Source organism: Puma concolor, chromosome A2, assembly GCF_028749965.1.
Source record: "Puma concolor isolate L17-30 chromosome A2, mPumCon1.1.hap2, whole genome shotgun sequence".
NCBI classification, from domain to species: domain Eukaryota; kingdom Metazoa; phylum Chordata; class Mammalia; order Carnivora; family Felidae; genus Puma; species Puma concolor.
Window position 1 is genome coordinate 23,785,252 of NC_141668.1, and position 18,691 is coordinate 23,803,942.

General features: G+C 43.5%; 1 protein-coding gene across 4 annotated transcripts in view; it reads left to right on the forward strand.

Moving 5' to 3' along the window:
- Positions 1-17,974, forward strand: part of UBE2H (ubiquitin conjugating enzyme E2 H) — a 102,870-nt gene extending 84,896 nt beyond the window's left edge. For all 4 annotated transcript variants that reach the window (XM_086690325.1, XM_025929543.2, XM_025929541.2 and 1 more), the window contains 2 exons: positions 9,234-9,362; positions 13,637-17,974. In XM_086690325.1, coding sequence (XP_086546451.1) covers positions 9,234-9,362; positions 13,637-13,761 — 254 coding nt within the window. In that variant the 3' untranslated portion in view covers positions 13,762-17,974. The remainder of the gene's footprint in view (positions 1-9,233; positions 9,363-13,636) is intronic.
- Positions 17,975-18,691: the final 717 nt, after the last annotated feature.

Here is an 18,691-nt window from a genome sequence, read left to right on the forward strand (position 1 = left end):
GGTGTGACTGTAAGAATACCAGCTAGCTAATTATACATTAATTGCCCTCATTTCTGAAAAGTTAATAACAAATCCTATTACTGTTTCAGCTGGCAGTCTTTTAAGGTAAGCAGGGTCTACCAGGTTTGAATTAGGATGAACCCTCTAAAGAGCACCCGAGTAAGGCGGAAAGTGTTTGAGACCGACCTGGCAACAAAGGACGTGTCTCTGGTGAACAGGAACCTGTTTTCTTCCTTCCGATCTCTAGCAGCGTTCGTGTTCTTCTGTAGATGTCTACAGTTTAAGTGCGCTGGGGGAGGGAACTGCAGTGGACGGGAGATGATTTTTCTAAGTCTGGCAGCGTGCCACAAAACGTTCCATGTTCTGTAACTACACACCTCTGGTTGGTGGCCTGGTGATCTGGCACTTAGCGGAATGTATCTGGTGTTCGTCCAGGGTTTAGTTCCCTATGTCTTTGACATTGCCCTTTCCAACATATAACCAAAATACCTGTTTTTACTTTGGAATACTTAAAAATTATAATGCTACCACTGGTGAGATTCAGTGTATCAATCGTGTTGCAAAAATTTTTGGTTCATTAATTGTTATTCCTACTAATTGCACTTTTTTTTTTTTGAAAGGTGTGAGGAGGGAAGCGTTTGGCTTTTTGCTTGCATGACCCTCTTCATAAGACCTTATTCTGTCTTTAAAAGATCCCCATGGACTAACTCGAGAACATTTGTAAATCTGATGAATTCAGACCTTTTACGTATTTTATCCACATAAACACAGGAGACCCTCTCGGTGAAGTAATTGGATACATTCTTGAATTCATCCTCCAGCAGATTGGTGGCTTGATATACGATTCCGTTAGCAGCGTGTCAGCATTCAGTAAACCAAGTGTGGTGTGGCAAGCCTTGTGGCCAGCTGGTCCTGTGCCATGGCACCACAGGAAGTCTTTGTGGGGTGGTCTGCTTCTGCTCGCCGTGTGTGCGCCCTCAGAACAGCTGCAGGAATAGGTTTTCCTCACTGAAGTGGGATTTGAATTAGTTCTTTAGAGAATATTATTATTTTTTATTTAAAAAAAAATTTTTTTTAACGTTTATTTATTTTTGAGACAGAGAGAGAGCATGAACAGGGGAGAGGCAGAGAGAGAGAGGGAGACACAGAATCTGAAACAGGCTCCAGGCTTTGAGCTGTCAGCACAGAGCCCGACGCGGGGCTCGAACTCAACGGACCGTGAGATCGTGACCTGAGCCGAAGTCGGACGCTCAACCGACCGAGCCACCCAGGCGCCCCTAGAGAATATTATTTTTAATCTCGAAGCCATTTCTTCTTTAAGTCCACCTGCCTATCTGAGGGCACTCCTCCTGAGCAGCGTTTTTGAAGTTTTCCTCAAGATGTCTGTCACCTTTTACGGTCCCTGCTTACCAAGTCCTGCGCATAGAACGACTGCTTGAGCATAAGAAATGCCGTTCCTCAGGTTGAAGAAGTTTATAGGTTTCTGGCTCCTCTTCGTTTGTGAGGGTAGAATTTTACATTTTTTAGTGTTCACAGACTGTAAGCAGGAGAAATTTAAAAATCCATCATTAATATTCCAACTTCTTAGGAGCTAGCTAGCTAACATCTATCAGTTAACCCAAATTATTAAATAAAGAAATCTGAAGATTTTATCTGCCCTGTTTCAGTCTGATAAAAATATGACTACATGTACATTATATGTGTTTTTTATACATATAGTAGGTACCTTCTCGCCCCTACAAAAAAATAATTGAATGAAATGGATTTTATGGTTGGTTTTCCTCTGAATGCATATAAATTTATGACTGGCTTAGCAGTTTATGATGGATTAACTACAGTTGCATGTAAGATGAACAAAAGTCAATTAATGGGGTTTTGAAAGGTCGGCTGCTAATTTTCTCTAATAAATCAAGGATATGAATAACATGGTTGAAATTTTCCATTGATCTCAACTATTTAGCCATTAGCTTCAACCATAATGGCTGAAAGTCCATGGACAGAGATCTGTGTAAGTCCTAGAGAATCGTTAGTTCTAGCCCACTAGAATCAACAATTTGTGACTTTTCTCCACATTTTTACCTCTAATTGTGAGTGGAACTTTTATTTTCTTCTTCTCAGCCCTGCTCCCTGTTGAATTATGGGACAGATAAATACTGTAAGGAGTTGTGGTTAACACAGTGAATTTCAACTTGAGAAGCCAGAGATCCTCCATCAGAGGGGAGGAGACCAATGAACTCTAAGTTTGTTTGGATAGCATGCTTCTGGAATATGAAGAGTTTGGAAGGAAAACAAGAGGGACTTGATCTTGATGGGAAATGACCTGAGTGATTGTTTTAAGGAAGCTTCTTTGGTTACAGAGGCAAGAGTTTGGAGCCTGGAAAGCCACCGAGGAGGGTGATTGCCCTGATCTGGGGTGGAATGCTACAATGGACTTGGTGTAGTTGCACACCAGGGAAAACAGAAGAACCAGAGCCGTTTTTAGACAGGTAGCGAGTCTGGAAAACTGCCCGAATACATGAGTAGTACATGGAATAAAGGAGGAAAAGGCGTAACCAAAGTCCTTCTGGGGGTTTGCAGCCTTAGGGACAAGGGTGTTAGAGTCTACTTAGGTATCAGGAAAAAAAGATTAAGTTTTCTGGGAAGTAATTTCAGGCATATCAAGTTTGATAAGACCAGAAATATAAAGGGCTGATTAGAAAGATTTGGTAGTTACCAGCACAGACTTGTTTCTTTAAAATTGCAAGATGATGAGCTTCCCCGAGTAAGCGTATATGGAGCTACTTCCAAAATTACAAACACCTCAGAGTTCACACTGCTGTGCAAATGAATGATGTCTTTCCGAGCAGATTTTTATTTCTGTATGTTATTTGGCTTTAAAAGGTCTTTAAAAGGGCTTTGGGCATGTGGGGGACAAGGAGTAGATTACAAAAGGGGGCAGAGGGATAGGTGGCCTTTGAGGAGAGGGGGAGTGGCTTTGATGATTCTCGACACCTAGTCACGACTGTGCGTGTATATTCATGGTGCTTTCTAAGTTACAGCATTTTGGGTGTTAAAGCTACAAAACAAATGAGTATTAGGCAAGTTAATGTCTCTGGGGGAACTGCCTCCCTGGCAATTCTAGTTTCTGGTGGGCCAGACCACATCAAGCTTTGGGCATCCACAGGGTTTTAACCTGAAGATAGCAGCATGCTTGACCAAAGTTTTCATTTTAATGTTCAGAGGAAATAGAGGAAGAAGAAATAACTTTTGGTCACTGGTTTGTAAACAGCCAAGAATAAAACATGATATGTGATTCATCCCCTCCTGTGTTTTCTCTTCTAAGTCATGTACTGTCTTTTTGTGAGTCACCTGGAGTAGGGTGGCTTTACTTTAACCGTTGGTGCCTTTTTTTTCCCCCCCTGTGTGACTCATTTTAATTAACATGTATTCCTTGAGGGATACAGGTAGCTGAAATTTCTACTCTAAGAAGGTGGCGTATTTTTATAAATATTTTAGTCTAGTCCTTTGATGCCCTATGAAGCCTATTCTACAGTCCTTTTTAGTGATGTGTAATTCTTCCTTGTGAGGAACTGCAGTATTATACTTCCCTTTTTGCAGATGAAGAAACTGAGATGCAGAGAGGAAGAGACCTGCCCGAGGTCAAAGAACAAGTCAGTGGAAGGCCTGAGATTAGGCTTGTGGTCTTCTAGGTTTTCCATCTGTGGTTTGCCATTTTGCTGGAGAGCGTCTGGTCTAATGGAATTTACTAGTCTACCCGATGTCCACAGTGTGTTAGGTGATACACATCGCTGCCTCTTCTGCTCTAAAGCAGCCCTTTCTTGCCCCTCTAAAATGGATCCACTTTCTCCAACCGTTAGTTCAGAATACCTCCACCTGGAGGAAGTGACAGTGATAGCAGTGTGCAGGAAGGAATGCTTGAAAGGGTCAGGGAGTGGTTCCACTAGAGCCTCCTGAGCAACTTAGCTGAGAGCCCTGAATATTTTCAGAGAAACCACACGCAGAGGGCCCTCTTCCCATTTGTTCTCTATGGATATGGGTATATAGTGTAGGTAGTGTTTCCTGGCTATGCATTTCCATACACACGGATGCCAGCCTATCCTAAGTCAGGGTCCGTGGGGTAGGTATGAGGTCTCAGCATGCATGTTTTGAAAAAACTCCACAGGTAATTCTGATGGACAAACAGCCAGGACCTAGACTTACCTAGGAACCATTGCTCTGGACCGAAGGGGGTAAATGGTGCTTCTTTTGATGAGAGATCAGTATGATTTGAGTGTTTTTAAAAATTAAATATGAATATAAATTACTAGTTTAAGTGCCTAAACTGAGGACTGAGTGTTCTAATATTGTTACTATAAGATCAGGCTGAAGAATCTGTCTTAATGGACTGCATTTTTATAAATGCTGATTTAGTCCAAAGCTCATCAAAAACCATACTTTTCAAGGTGGCTCAGTGGGTTAAGCATCTGACTCTTGATATTGGCTCAGGTCATGATCTCCTGGTCCATGAGATCGAGCCCCACATTGGGCTCTGTGCTAACAGTGTGGAACCTGCTTAGGATTCTCTCTCTCCCACTCCCTCTGCCCCTCCCCTGCTCACTCATGTGCTCTCTAAATAAACTTAAAAAATACTTCTCTGGGATCTTTGGATTTCCTTGAAAAATTAAGGCAGCCAATAGTGGAGCTAGCTGACTATAATCTCTATACTGCGTAACCTGTGTCTGGCTCTCTCCCTTTCAAAAAGTAGAAGATTAATTTGTTTTTTCATTTTTTTTTTAACGTTTTATTTATTTTTGAGACAGGGAGAGACAGAGCATGAACAGCGGAGGGTCAGAGAGAGGGAGACACAGAATCTGAAACAGACTCCAGGCTCTGAGCTGTCAGCACAGGGCCCGACGTGGGGCCCGAACTCACAGACTGAGAGATCATGACCTGAGGCGAAGTCGGCCGCTTAACCGACTGAGCCACCCAGTCGCCCCAAGATTAATTTTTTTTTAAAAGACTTTGAACTGTTATTGATTTATTATTATAATTATAATTATTATTATTATTATTAAATTCTAGGGGAAAATATTCATTTTATGATGGATTTTTCCAAAGATGAGTATCTTTATTTCACTCTTGGTTTGTAGTTTAGGTCTTTTCTGCCAGTATTTATCTTGAAAGACCATTTCTATCTGCAATTTGGTAGAGATGTTTTGTGGGGGAGGACCCTCTCAATAGTAATCACTCTGTCGGCCACTTTCAGGGTCGTGTTACTACTTTAAAATGCCTATAGCCACAGCATCCTGGTCTTTAAAATCTGCCCTCTTTGCCTGGAATGGGCTGTGTACTTTTCCTTGTCTGCTCTTCTGTTTTACAGGTGTGACTCAGCACATCTGTAAAATGGATCAGAACTGTGTTAATGCAGGAGGACAGGAGAACGCAGGAAGGTAGAACAAATAATTGAGGGTTCTTTTACTTGTTGGGAACAAATACCTAGGCAGAGCCACTTATTGGTAGCTTGAGAAACTTAAAAGTAGTGGGGAAAGGGTATAAAAATCCCTTCCTGGAACACATGAAACACCTAGTTATGAAACATGTTGTCTGCCATATTTCTCAAGTCCTAAAGCACTTCTGGAAGTTACTTAAAGAGAATAAAAATACACTTTTTTTAAGGTTTTTGTTGTTGATAGGAATATTCAGCTGCTAATCTTTATATTATATATATATAATCTTTTTTTAAATTTTAAAGCAAGAGCACGGGGGGAGCAGGGGAGAGGGGCAAAGGGAGAGGCAGGGAGAGAGAATCTTCAGCAGGCTCCATGATCAGCGTGGAGCCTAACATGGGGCTCGATTCCACGACCCTGGGACCGTGACCAAGAGTCGGACACTCCACCTGCTGAGCCACCCAGGCACCCCAGCTACTAACCTTTTTGAGTAGCACCTATAATGACGATGCGACAGGAGACCTCCCAGGTCACCACATGCGGATATCCGTGAAGAGCCGTGGGCTACTTTTCTGTGATTGAGCTACTTGAAAACAAGCACGTTGCTTCTGTGAAGTATCAGACAGTTCAGCCACAGAAATGCGTTAACATTCTCTGCTTAGATCATTCTACTGGCCTTGAACTTGTGAGAAGAACACTTTGAGGTAGGGGGTGGCCATCTCTGAGGATATGCAGTTTGAATGCCCAGATGTGGTAGCTCGTGCCGTCATGAAAATTTAGACAGCGTTCATTTCATCTACCGACAAAGGCAGCATGATAGATAAGCCCAGGTTTGAAATCCGCTCTTTGGACAAGTTGGATAACCTCTTTGTGCCGCAGTTTCCCCATATGCAGAATGGAGATGGTAATTAGCTCTTTGGCTGCAGTGAAACTAAGAGTGTACATGTGAAGTGTTTACCAGGGCCTGGCTTGTAAGCACGCTGGCTGCTACCATTCCTGTTACTATTATTAGTGTTGATGTAACTCTTATTAACTCTTCTCTGGGATCGTGTTCGTTTGTAAAACTTCCACACCTTGTTTTTTCTTCAGAATTTATTTACCTTAATTTTTAGACTTGTGTTTTATTTAAACATTTCAAACATGCAAAAGTAGAAAGGACACGCTTATAGGAAAATGCCGTTTTTAAAGGTAAAAAAGCAAAGTGTCACTTGAAGTGTGAAAGTAGAAGTCGTAAGCCTATTGCCTTAAGATGACTTTTTTAAATACTTCTATTATATGTACTGTACGTACTTCCAGTTCTAGACAAATGCCATTTTATGGACTTTTTCCTTCCATCATTACAGCATAAATATTTTCCTCTATTTTTTATTCTCTATTTTTCTCTATTTCTCTATCAGCCTTTGAGCTTTGAGTAGTTTGAGTGGTTTATTGACTATGTTGATGTTGCTTCCTTTTTTTTTTTTTTTTTTTTTGTTGCTTCCTTTTTAAAAAAAAATTGTAAGTAAGATAACAGGGAAAACCTTATTGCAGGTGATTGGGGTTACCTTGAAAGATTATTTCTGTTTTGCTCTTTTGACTAGGAATCTCTGCACTCATTTCCTGGTATTGGAGAATCTTCTAATAACGCTGTTCTTTGGGAAGTTAGTCTATTGAAGGTGACATAGCTCCAGTCCATATAGTAATACCAAGTCCCCATAACTTGGGGTTCAAGATGAACGTGCTCTGTCAATACCGGCTCCCCGGGAGCAACACTGTGCTAACTGTCCTGGGACTGTCCTTGACATCACTATCGATACCTGAACTGTCCAGTGTGGGGTCTACTAGTCATGTGTGGTTCTATAAGTTTCAATTAACTAGAATGAAATAAAAATTCAGTTCTTCAGTCCCACCAGCCACAGTGCCTCAACAGCCACATGTGGCTAGCAGCTACCATAGTGGACAGCGCAGATACAGAACATTTTCATTATTGTAGAAAGTTCTGTTAAATAGTGTGGCTCTAGCTTATTCTCCCAGCTGCTCACTCTGTTAGGAAGCCTTACGCTGACAAGGAAGAGTTGTCCCTTACTCATAGGGTTTTCTAAAGCAGAGGATGACAAACATTGGCAGCCTGGTTTTTGTATATGAAGTTTTATTGGAACACAGCCACACCCATTTGTTTACCTATTGTGTGTGGCTGCTCTTGAGCCACAGTGGTAGAGCTAAGTGTTGAATAGTTACAACAGAGACTTAATGTGGCCCCCAGAGTCTGAAGTATTTACTTTGGCCCTTTATGAAAAAGTTTGTCAACCCCTTTTATCTAGAGCAGGATGTCTCAACCTCAGCACTGTTGACATTAAAAAATATATATATATATTTTTTAATGTTTATTTTTGAGAGAGAGAGAAAGAGAGCAAGTGGGGGAGGGGCAGAGAGAGAGGGAGACACAGATCTGAAGGAGGCTTCAGGCTCTAAGCTGTCAGCACAGAGCCCGAAAGGGGGCTTGAGCTCTCGAACCGTCAGATCATGACCTGAGCTGAAGTTGGATGCTTAACTGGCTGAGCCACCCAGGCAACCCAGCACTGTTGACATTTTGGCTCAGATAATTATTTGTTGTAAAGGGATGTCCTGTACATTGTAGTATGTTTAGCAGCAGCCCTGCCTCTGTCCATGAGTGCTGGTGGCACCACCTGTCCTCCTCCCCCATCCAGATGTGACAACCAGATTTTTCTCCAGACGCCAAATCATCGCTGGCTGAGAACCACTAATCTACAGTGATTTGGCTTTGACCAAACGCTCATTTAAAATACTGCATAAGAGTGCTCACTCTAAAGGGAAAGAAAATACATGAAAAGAGCAGAATAAATGAAAGAGTAGGTTTTATGCTATACTTTAGCATTCCCTCCAGAAAGAGAAATTTCTCTACCAAACGTGGTACAGTAACTGGCGCAGGGCAGAGAGCTGGAAGCGCTAAGATCCACACTTCACGGTCTGTGAACTGAGGAGCAAATGGACTGGAGTCATAGCATCACCGAAGTGGCGGGAACGTGTCGTTTATTTCACAGGTTTACAAGGCCTGTTCCCTTTATAAAACACTGTGTGACTGCAGGGCTCTTGTTGACTTTGCTGTGCGTGTAAATGTCATGTGTATACCCGCCACCTTGTGCTGCATGTGGCAAGACGGGAGTCAATAAATGTTTACTAAAATGACTGTTAATAAATTCGATAAATGGATATTTCTCTGTCTTACAATTATCTATGATTTTAAGTGGTCTATGTAGGTTCCTGCCTTCATCAGCCAGAAGAATTGAAAAACGGGTTATAAAAAAAAAAAAACCTGGCTATATTTATGTCCATTAAAGCTGATGAGAATTGAATTAAACGTCAAGGCATATAAAATTCTTTGTAAGATCTGGTGCTTGAATACTTTTCAGAGCGGGGATTTTCAAAGCTGTAGAAAAAGGTGATATTAAGAGATACTCATTTTGTAAAAATGTCGAGTATGGGGACACACATTTTAATTAAACAAATGTACTATTTCTGAATTCTTGGTTTAAAATGTGGAGTGAATTAGAATTGGGACAGTTGCCTTTGAAAGCGAGTATCAGGTACACCTTTTTTCTGATTCTTCAAATTAAAATTAAAGTAAACATTTTTCAATTGGTATTGAAAGGAATATGTGATATAGGTCATATGTATAAGAGAGCACACTTTTATGGAAAACTTCGATATGGTTATTTAGGAAGATAAGCAGTTTTGACTACTGAATTCAAGTAAATTTAGGAGAACTTGTTTTTTCTATGCGTGACATATTTCTGTTTGTTTTTTCAGATCTTACCAATATATTTGAGTCCTTCCTGCCCCAGTTGTTGGCCTATCCCAACCCCATAGATCCTCTCAATGGTGATGCTGCAGCCATGTACCTCCATCGACCAGAAGAATACAAGCAGAAAATTAAAGGTAAGAAGGCAAATGGTTTCAACTGGAGACAGAAGTTCTGTCTTTGGGGCTTTGAGATCATTAAAAGAAAAGCCCTTAGTTACTGAAACAGGCCTAAAAAGAGACCGCCGTCTGGGGGCTGGAGCAGAGCTCACTAGCCCCTACAGTTCCGAGGGTCATGGACACCTCGGGAGGCTGAAGGTCCCAGCAAGGAGGAAGAGGAGAGAGAGAGCAGAAGGGAGGATGAGAAAGCAGGAGGCACGTGTTGGGCGCTGCCAGAAATCCCTGTGGATACCCGTGCAAAAGAACTTCAGCCTTCATTTGCTTCCTCTTGTCTTGTAAAATTAGAAAGTTGGACTGGATAGTTAAGTATTAACTGAAAGGCATAACCTCACATTTGTTTCCAGACAGTGTCATCCTGGCCCCTTAGGAAAGCAGTTAACTGGAAGTTGAGAAACGCCAACTTTATCCTTAATATTTTTTTTTTTTTGGTATCATTTTACATATTGAATTAAGAAGACCCAACTGGCTTCTTTTCTTGGCCTCGTACTAGTTTTCTTTGACTTTGGAGACTTTACATCTGGGCCCATTTCTTATCTGCTGCAGATACCTGGCCCCAGGGCCCAGTTTTCTAGTAAAACTTGAAATGTGCTGTTTGAGTTAGAAAGGTACCAGTGGCAGTAGCTCTAGCTTGCTCATCCTTCAGGAGGTAAAACCCCGCTTCGTCTTTGTTAAACAGCTTACCTGCTAATAAGACGTGACGTTCATGGAAACGAACTTACAGTTTTGAAAGAACCTCTAAAACTCCACAGAGGTTTTCTGGTGTTCGTTTTTACCTCACTGTGTGCTTGAGAACCTTCATAGTGAAGAGTGTAGATAAAGTCCCCCCCCCGCCCCGAAAGGGAAGGAATTCAGAGTCCATGAAAGTAGGCCTGCTCTTTAACCAGATGGCAGGCTTTGGTATCACCTAATTTTGAGCATGACTTGCCCATCTGTATAGCAGTTCGGAATGTCACCTCCTGCCAATTGTGTGTCCCCTGTGAGGTCCGTCTGCAAGAGGTGGCAGTAGAAACAGTTTGCAAGAGCCTGGACTAGATAGGCCTTCACTCTACACCGTGTAGGTATGAGACAGGTGCGTTTGAGGCTGTTTTTTGAACAGTAGCTTACCTTTTCTTTGTTTTCTCCTCCTGCTCTGATCTCTGTCGGGCATTGTTTGGTACTTTTGTTGAGATAAAACAAATAAATCTACACCAATTAATTAAGTCTCAAGTATTTTGCAAATTAAAATCTAATTTATGTAGCAGAGTATCTGTAAAGCCAAATAAACCTGTATTTCAAGGAAAAAAGAGCAGTCCGTTTCAAGCAGATAAAATCCTATTATGAGACTCTATTAAAATTATGGCATAGGAATCACTTAACCGTGTCTGCAACCCACAGATACCTCGGTGTGGAGCGGATTTCTATGGTTCGTACATTCATTGTGCCTCAGCACTTTAGCACCGTTCCTGTTTTAGTGCAGACCCGCTGTAGTTCCAGTTACAAAAGAAACCTGATTTACATTTTTATTTCAGAATGACAAGCTCTAGCTTTTAGGGCATTTTAGCTTGCTGAAATGTCAGTGTTGGCCATCATTTGTCTTCCTTCGTAATGTGAAAATCAGGGCTAGAAGAACTATCCTAATTGCTTAGACTCACTCCTCTGGCCCCCAGCCTGTTGGTCTTCCTCTTCCTCCTGGGTTTCCTCCACCCCTAGCCTATCAGAAGCACCCCCGTTTCGGAAGCCTTTTTCAAAGTTCTCTCTCCCTTGCCCTAAACCCCTGAGGTCTAGTTTGTGTTCCCTCCTCTACTGATAATCTGTGAACTCATGTCTTCCTACTCATTTGGACCCTTCTTAAGACCCATTATCCTGACTTCTCTGCAGCTTTGGTATTTTGTCCCTTCCCTTCCTGACAGCTGTTCTCATTCCATTCCTGAACATGGTCATTCTCTTAAGATCCAGATCTTCAGCCCTCTCTCATCCTCAGTCACCACTTGGGGAGCTAATTCGCCCTTCACAGCTGTAGATACTTCCCTCCAAGTAGACGATTTCCAAAAGTGTGCCTAGATGTGACCTCTCTCCCAGGCTGCCTTACCAGACATTTCCATGCCTAGCCTTAGAGGTCAGGGTATGTAACCTTTCTTACCATGGATATTAGTCAGCATTCATATATAGTTGATGCTTTTTTATCAGGTAAATATGAACTGCCTGTAGGACAGACGGGCACCAGTGGAGCTGTCTAAAGATGGGGCACTCTCTGCTTAAAACCTTGACTGCGTGGCACCTTGGCCTGCTGTTCAGGGCTCTCTCTCACTCTGTGTGATCTACATCTGTGCCTGCACTCCTAAGTGTATCAATATGTGACCATCAAATTGGATGAGTTTCAGATACCCAACTATCTATTATTACAATACATATTACAGTACACCCTATTTCAGGGAAGTTTCAACCCTACAAAAAAAACAAAAACGGAACAGAGTAACTTAACCATATACCCACCATACAGCCTATTACAAGACCTATACATTTTGCCTTATGTGCTTCAGCTACAAGTGTAGTTCTCAGTGTTGCGTTTTACCATCCCAGCCACTTCCTTCTCCCCTGTGCTTCCCCCCTGGAATGGCGTCTCCTTCGCTGCAGCTGACAGTTCCCTCAAGGGTCAGCGCACGCGTGCCTGTCTTCCTGGCTCTCAGAGGCTGGAGCCCCTTCCTCCAGGCTTCTCTCCGATGGCGCTTGGCAGCAAACTGCTTTTATCTGCGTCTTTGTCTCCTGCTCATCACTGACCTTGCTCTTCCATTTTTCTATCTCCTGAAAGGCCTTGACCTAGTAAGCACTTAAAACATATTTGTTCCCTTGAATATACGAAGAGAGCTAATGAGTATCACGTTACAGCGTCAACAATGTCAAAGTGCAGCCACTTCTTTCTACAAATGAAGCAAAGGAACTGACCCACTAGAGGGTAAAAATAAAATTTCTAAGACTAATAAACCATTCTCTCTGCCTAAAAGATAAGGTAAGTTCTTACCTAGTCAGAAGCTTTTGAAACCTCATCTCCGCATCAAGCTTCATTATGAGGAATCCGTAGGGCTCTAAGTCAGAAGTCTGCAGACTTTTTCTGTAAATAGGGCCAGATTTGGCCACATAGAGTCTCCGTCACGCATTCTTTTTTTTCTTTTTAAACAACCCTTTAAAAATATAAAAAAATAGTCCTCGCTAGGCCCCTGCATTACATTATTCAGATTTCCTTCTCTTCCTCTCGTGCTGCATCCCTGCAACTCCATAGGAAGAAAAACAAAGCATAAGGACGTGAGGATGTGTTTCTCTCCTGCTGGCATTCTGAACAGGGTTCTGTCTTGTCTCTTCGTATCATGTGTGAGCTATTTACTTAAAAACAGTGTGCACTTCGAGTTTTTAGGAACAAGTTTGTTTGCTTGTTCAGCAGCTCTTAAAATTTTCAGCCAACAGATTCAGCCTAGACTACAGCAGCATAAATCTTCAGGTAAATAGTAGATGATAAAGTCACTAGGGTGAGCCGTGTCTCCAGATAGCAGCTCATTCCTGAGCAGGTTGAGAGACTGTTTTACCAGCTGCTTCAAAAACCTGACAGGCAGGATCTGTTTAGACTAAAATCTATTCTTAAAATAATAGATTTGGGCTGACTATAATTATATAACTGCAAGTCTAAAAATGATGGGGGATTTCCTTATAAATTACCATGGAATCATACCTAGTCCTGTTCTACCTGGGAGGTGAATAGTTTTATTAACACGGAGATAAAGAGAAAGCGTGAGGTTCACGTTTTCCCAGTTCTGCGAGTTTGGAGGAGTGCAAGCACATGGACACCCCAACAAGGCAAGAACGAGGGCGCCCCGGCAGCAGAACCGGAGGCCGGTTCGCACCCACACCATCCCGGATGTCTGCCGGCTCTCCCCTGCCCTGCGGCTGCCTTGTACACATCCACCTGGCAGGTGATGGCCCAAGGGAGTCCTAGGATGGAGACTCAGATTTCTGCAAGTCAGGTGTCTGCTTTGCCTCCCTTACTAAGGGGGCAGAATGCACGAACTCCAAAGACGTCTTCCGAGGGATTTTCCCTTTAGTTTTTAGTGACCATAGTAACTGGCCTCTTTTCTTCCCCCCGCCCCCCTGGCAGGTAAGGAAAGCTCAAACTTCCCTGGGACTTTGCCAGCTTGGGGGTCACTGAAGCGCGCGCCTGCCTGCTCACTACCCCTGTGTTTTCTTTCTCCCCACCCTCTGTGCAGAGTACATCCAGAAATACGCGACGGAGGAGGCACTGAAAGAGCAGGAAGAGGGCACCGGTGACAGCTCGTCGGAGAGTTCTATGTCTGACTTTTCGGAAGATGAGGCCCAGGATATGGAGTTGTAGTAGAAAAAGCACCTGCTTTTCAGAAAGACTATTATTTCCTAACCATGAGAAGCAGACTATAATATTCATATTTAAACAAAGCAATTTTTTTTATTACTAAACAAGGTTTTTATGAATAATAGCATTGATATATATATATTATATATCACCCTTTAGATCTTGATTTCCTGGTCATTTCTCAACCTGAGGTGCATAGCATATCCCCACATTCCATTTTGGTAGCAATATGCGGTCCGAATGCATGCATTCATAAGTCCATTTGGCCAAGTCAGCCTGTGTGCTACTGAACTGTCGAAAGAAACAGCCGCTCTGATAGATAGACGTGAGTAAAAATAACAGGAAAAAGTGGCTTCTTTTATTGATGGTTCCAAAGACACAAACCAAACCAACCAGCTCTTGGACGTGAAGATAGAATATAGCGCTTTTTCAAAACGGTCGGGAGGAACTGGGCGGGGAGGAAGGCCTGCACCTGCTGTGGGATCACCTAGAGCCGCCACGGCAGATCCCCAGCCGCTCTTTCCCGGGAAGCCTTGGTGGCCCCGTTTCCGCGGAGTAACAGTTTAAAACAGGGAGCTAATTGGAGTATTGAAACCTAACAACAATTTTTTGACTCTGGATTTTAAGTACATTTTTATATGTAGATTCCTGCCCTTCTCGCTACCAGGCCCCGCAGCCGCAAGTGTTTTGCTTTGGAGAACGTTTTGGAAGTGTTTTCTGAACCTGATTCTTTTTCTTGGGGGTAGAGCTTATAATCCATACCTTTTTGAGAGGACAGGACAGGAGGAGAAGAGAAGTTGTTTCGTCTCATCCAACACGTGCAGAGTCACATCCCCATCCTGTTGGCCACTTTGGGACTGCTACCCTGGACTGAGAGCTTTAAATTGGAGGGTGGTTGTGGGTGTTTTTATGTTGTTGTTGTGGTTGGGGCTTTTTTTTTTTTTTTGGGGTGTGTGTGTGTGTGTGTGTGTGTGTGTGTGTGTGTGTGTGAATCGTGCTTAGACAAGGTGCAAATTTAATCTTCACCAAGAGATGGCTTCCTCCTTGGGCAGCCACTCAGTGGACCATTAGACTCGCAAGAAGACCCGTCTGGTGGCTGTGACTCCTGGGTGCTCTCGTTCATGTTTTGGGTTTGTTTTCTCTTCTGCTGCCGCTCTTGGCAGCGGCCTGGTCATCATCTGCTTGTGGGAGTGGGAAACGGGTATTTTAGACCCAACACACATTCTAAATTTAAAATGAGTAATAATTGGAACAAATAAAGGTCCTTGTACCCAGAGTGACTCTGCATGGGAAAAAAAACCGCTGTTTTCAGAGTGTGACTGGATAGGAGGGAAGATTCGGAAATGCGATGTGGTAGAACAGGTTTTGAAGGAGGAAAATGTTCTCTCCTGTGAGCGTTAAGAGGAAATCAGACAGTTGAAAATGCCTGCTAATCAAATGTTTGCTCAGCTAACCATAGGTCCAGGTTGCCGGCAGGGTTTTCTTCAAACAGGAGTGTTGCCTGCTGAATTTGGAGAACTTTAGACAGCAAGTCTGTATCCCTTTTTTGCCACAACCAATAGGACAATAGCAGAATTAGCCAATCCTAAAACTTTCTCAAGACAATTTTTGAGTGTCCCACCGGGATGATTTTTCTTTCTGATGTGTGTCTTAGTTTAGAAGTGCTAACTATTTCACAAGGTTTGAGTCCGTGAGGTTGGAAGATACCCTATCTTTTTTTATTCAAAAAGCACAATCAGTCTTTTCTTTAAAAAGCTATATGAAGTACAACTTGCTCTTAGCATGATTATTTTCCTAAATAAAAGACAAAGAATTTACTTATGTTAATTACGGGCATGAAGCAAAAGGTTTCCTTAAAAAAGACATTTTTTTTTAAAGTGCAGTTACGTAGGGCTGTGGTTAGTTAACCGTACTGAGTTATCTATCTAGCATTTGTGGCTTGTTGGAGGGGTAGTTAACTATTTAACATGGAATGGTGTGCTTTAACTCTTTGCTAGCGCGTTGTCTTCTCATTACTTTGGGGGAGGGAGGGTCTCTGCTGGCACTAACCTGCTTACCTGCTGAATTAGCAGCTTGCTTGTGCTATAACCGTTTAAACTGTAGGTGCGACTTAGGGTAGGCTTTAAAGTGCTGGGTGGTGATTTGAGTTCAAACAATAAAAAATTGTATTTTTTCAATATTGTATAAACAATAGTGTTCTAATTACCTTTCAAAAAAAATAATAATGTCCAGATAATAATTGCTTTTAATCTTGTCAAAACAAAAAACAAAAAACAAGCTAGTAGAGCCAAGTTTAGGGGAATGTGTGTGAGCCACAGCTCTGCTCCCCAACTAGATCCGCTTTTCTCGAATAAAAAGACATCACAGCTCCCCGCTGACGGAGCGCTCTAGCACTGGGAGCCTGGTGGTGTGGAATTCTCAGACGAAGACGTGTTGGGGAGGTTGCAGGGCTTAAGGAGCAGATCTGAGTGTAGCATGGCTGTAGCATGTGTGCGTGTGTGTTTGTCCATCCAAGTCTGTCTGATGAAGACGTGATGAGGCTCCCTGTTAGCACACGGAGGCTCCTGGAATTGCTACCCAAATCACGCTGTACCCTCTCATTCTGTGCAAATCTGTCCTTTCTGGGCGCTCACCTTGGTCCCGTGCATGTTTTGGGCTCTGTGTGGGGCTTTCCCTCTCCTCCGAGAAACCGGTTTTTGATAAGTCGGACAGAATCCCTTTCTATGCTAACTTTTGTCCCTTCCTGTACCTGGGAGAGGGAGGCTGGAGGCGGAGACCATGCTTCTAGGTGCCGCAGGAGCTAGAAGGAGGCCTGGCTGTGAATCAGAGGACTCTGGGCCCCCAGTAATAGATGAGATGCAGTAAGGCAGGGGGTGTCACGGCACCAAAAGCTTTTCCAGGTTTCCCATCATAATGCTCAGAAAAGCACCCAGAGCCCCTCAGAAAGGCTGAACATTATTGCTTTTAAAGGTGGTGGTCGTAGGTCGGAGTTGCTTCTGGCAGGTTCCCTCCCTTTCTTAGCGTACCCATGGTTCATTTTGAAGTCTTACCTTGTGGTTTGACCAGCGCAAGCCATCCTCTGCCCCTGTTCAAATGGCCGAGCTCAAGCTCGCGCCAAAAGCGACGAGCGAGGTGGCCGCAGCCCGCAGCACGTGACCGCTGCCGTCCTGCAGCCCCAGCGCGGGGGCCTGGTGGGTTGCATTCAGTGGTAGCCAAGCTAGATGCTGGCAGTTTGCTCGTGTGCTTTCAACCTTCTCGCCCTCCCGGAGGTTCCTGTGCGGTTTCAACCAGCATTTTATACTAGTGAGATCGTTACCAGAAGTTGCCGTATCTGTCTCCAGTACCTAACATTGTTCTTCCACTTGAGAAGCCGTTCTCATTGCCAACTGGCTGATCTAGGCTCCTGAGGAGTGTCTCCCCTCGAAATGCTCTCTCAAGCCCTGGTCGGCCTTGGCCTGACACTTGCTTTTTATTAGGCCTCCTGTTATGATGGCTGAGAATCCTGAAAGACAGGTCCTCTGCTAGCCTTCATGGGTGAAGTTTCTAGACCCCAGCTTTCTGGGAACCGGTGTTTGATTTTGAATGGCAGACGGCCCTTCTATGTTCTAGGGACTCAATTAGAAGAGTGAAAGCCATTAACAAAAGTTAGCAAGAGTTCTTTTTTATTTCATCAACTTCCTAACCGGGTTCATAGCCGCCTTGACTAAAATCAAATCCTTTCTGATTGGGCGCAAAGACCTGCATTTCTCTGGACTTCTGAATCCATGTTCCTATTTTCTCTGGCCACTGAACACCTTGGTGGTTCCGTCAGGGATTGGCCTGGAGGCCCCTTGGGGAGGGGGAGTTAGCGGCCCTCGGCTGTTCAGGTTCTCCACGCAACCTGAGGAGGGGCCAGGACTCCATTCAGCAAATACTGTCTTGGCTGTGGGCTTGGGAAGAAATGGCCATTATTTACTGATTGTATTTGGTACATATTGTGTGATACTTGAAGAGATCAAAGGGACTTACCAGCCCTTAATTGAAATCTAAGCTTTTTATCGCTTATTTTTTTTCCTTGCCCTATCTCCTCCCTTCCACCTTTTTCCTTGCATTGTGATGATCTAGCGGGCACTTCTGTCAACAGGACAAATGCCTCCTCTGACTATAACCTCTTAATAGTTGTGTATAATGAAAACTGTAAACTTTTTTAAATAAAATGTGTATATACCTTGGCAAATGGCTGGACTTTGATCAATAATAGCCTCCATGACTACTTTTAAAAACACTCTCCCTGTTCATCTGATGACTGAGCAGAAGTTGGCTTTTCCTTTTTTTTTTTTTTTTTTTTTACTGAGAAGCTCTTACAAAGGCAGATGACTGGATTAGTTTGGGAAAGGAGTGTCGCCTTTATAGACAGTAGGAGACCCCCACCTCCTCGGAGTCCTCAGTACCTGGAGTAGCAGGTGACTGATGACTACAAACAGGGCTGGCTGTGAGGCTTCTTCACAGCCTTGAAGGCCTTGAAAGGCCATGTCTTCTCGAAGGTCTTGGAGCCTAAAAGACCCCACCTGCCCTCATGTGGATCAGCACACATGGCTTCCATTTTGCTGGTCAGCCCAAACCTTCTAGACACTGTCAGCTAATGCCGAGTGAAGGGTGCCCACTTGGCCTGGAGTGACAGGCAGTGTAGCTTCCTGCTGCCTAAACAGGTGCCCCGCTGTGCCAAATGCCACTGTACCCCCCCCCCAAGGGGTGAGGGAAGGGTGGGCACGGTGGGTTTTGCATCAGAAGGGGAGCCCTGGCGCAGCATTTCTACTCCTTTCTAAAGCATGCGCCCTCAATGGCCACCAGGTGGCGATGTTGCCTAGTCTCCTGGAAAATCGTCTTGTGCCGGATTTAAGACAAAGGGAAGACTTGGTCACATGCTTTTACTCCCCGAGCCCTCTTCTGTTTT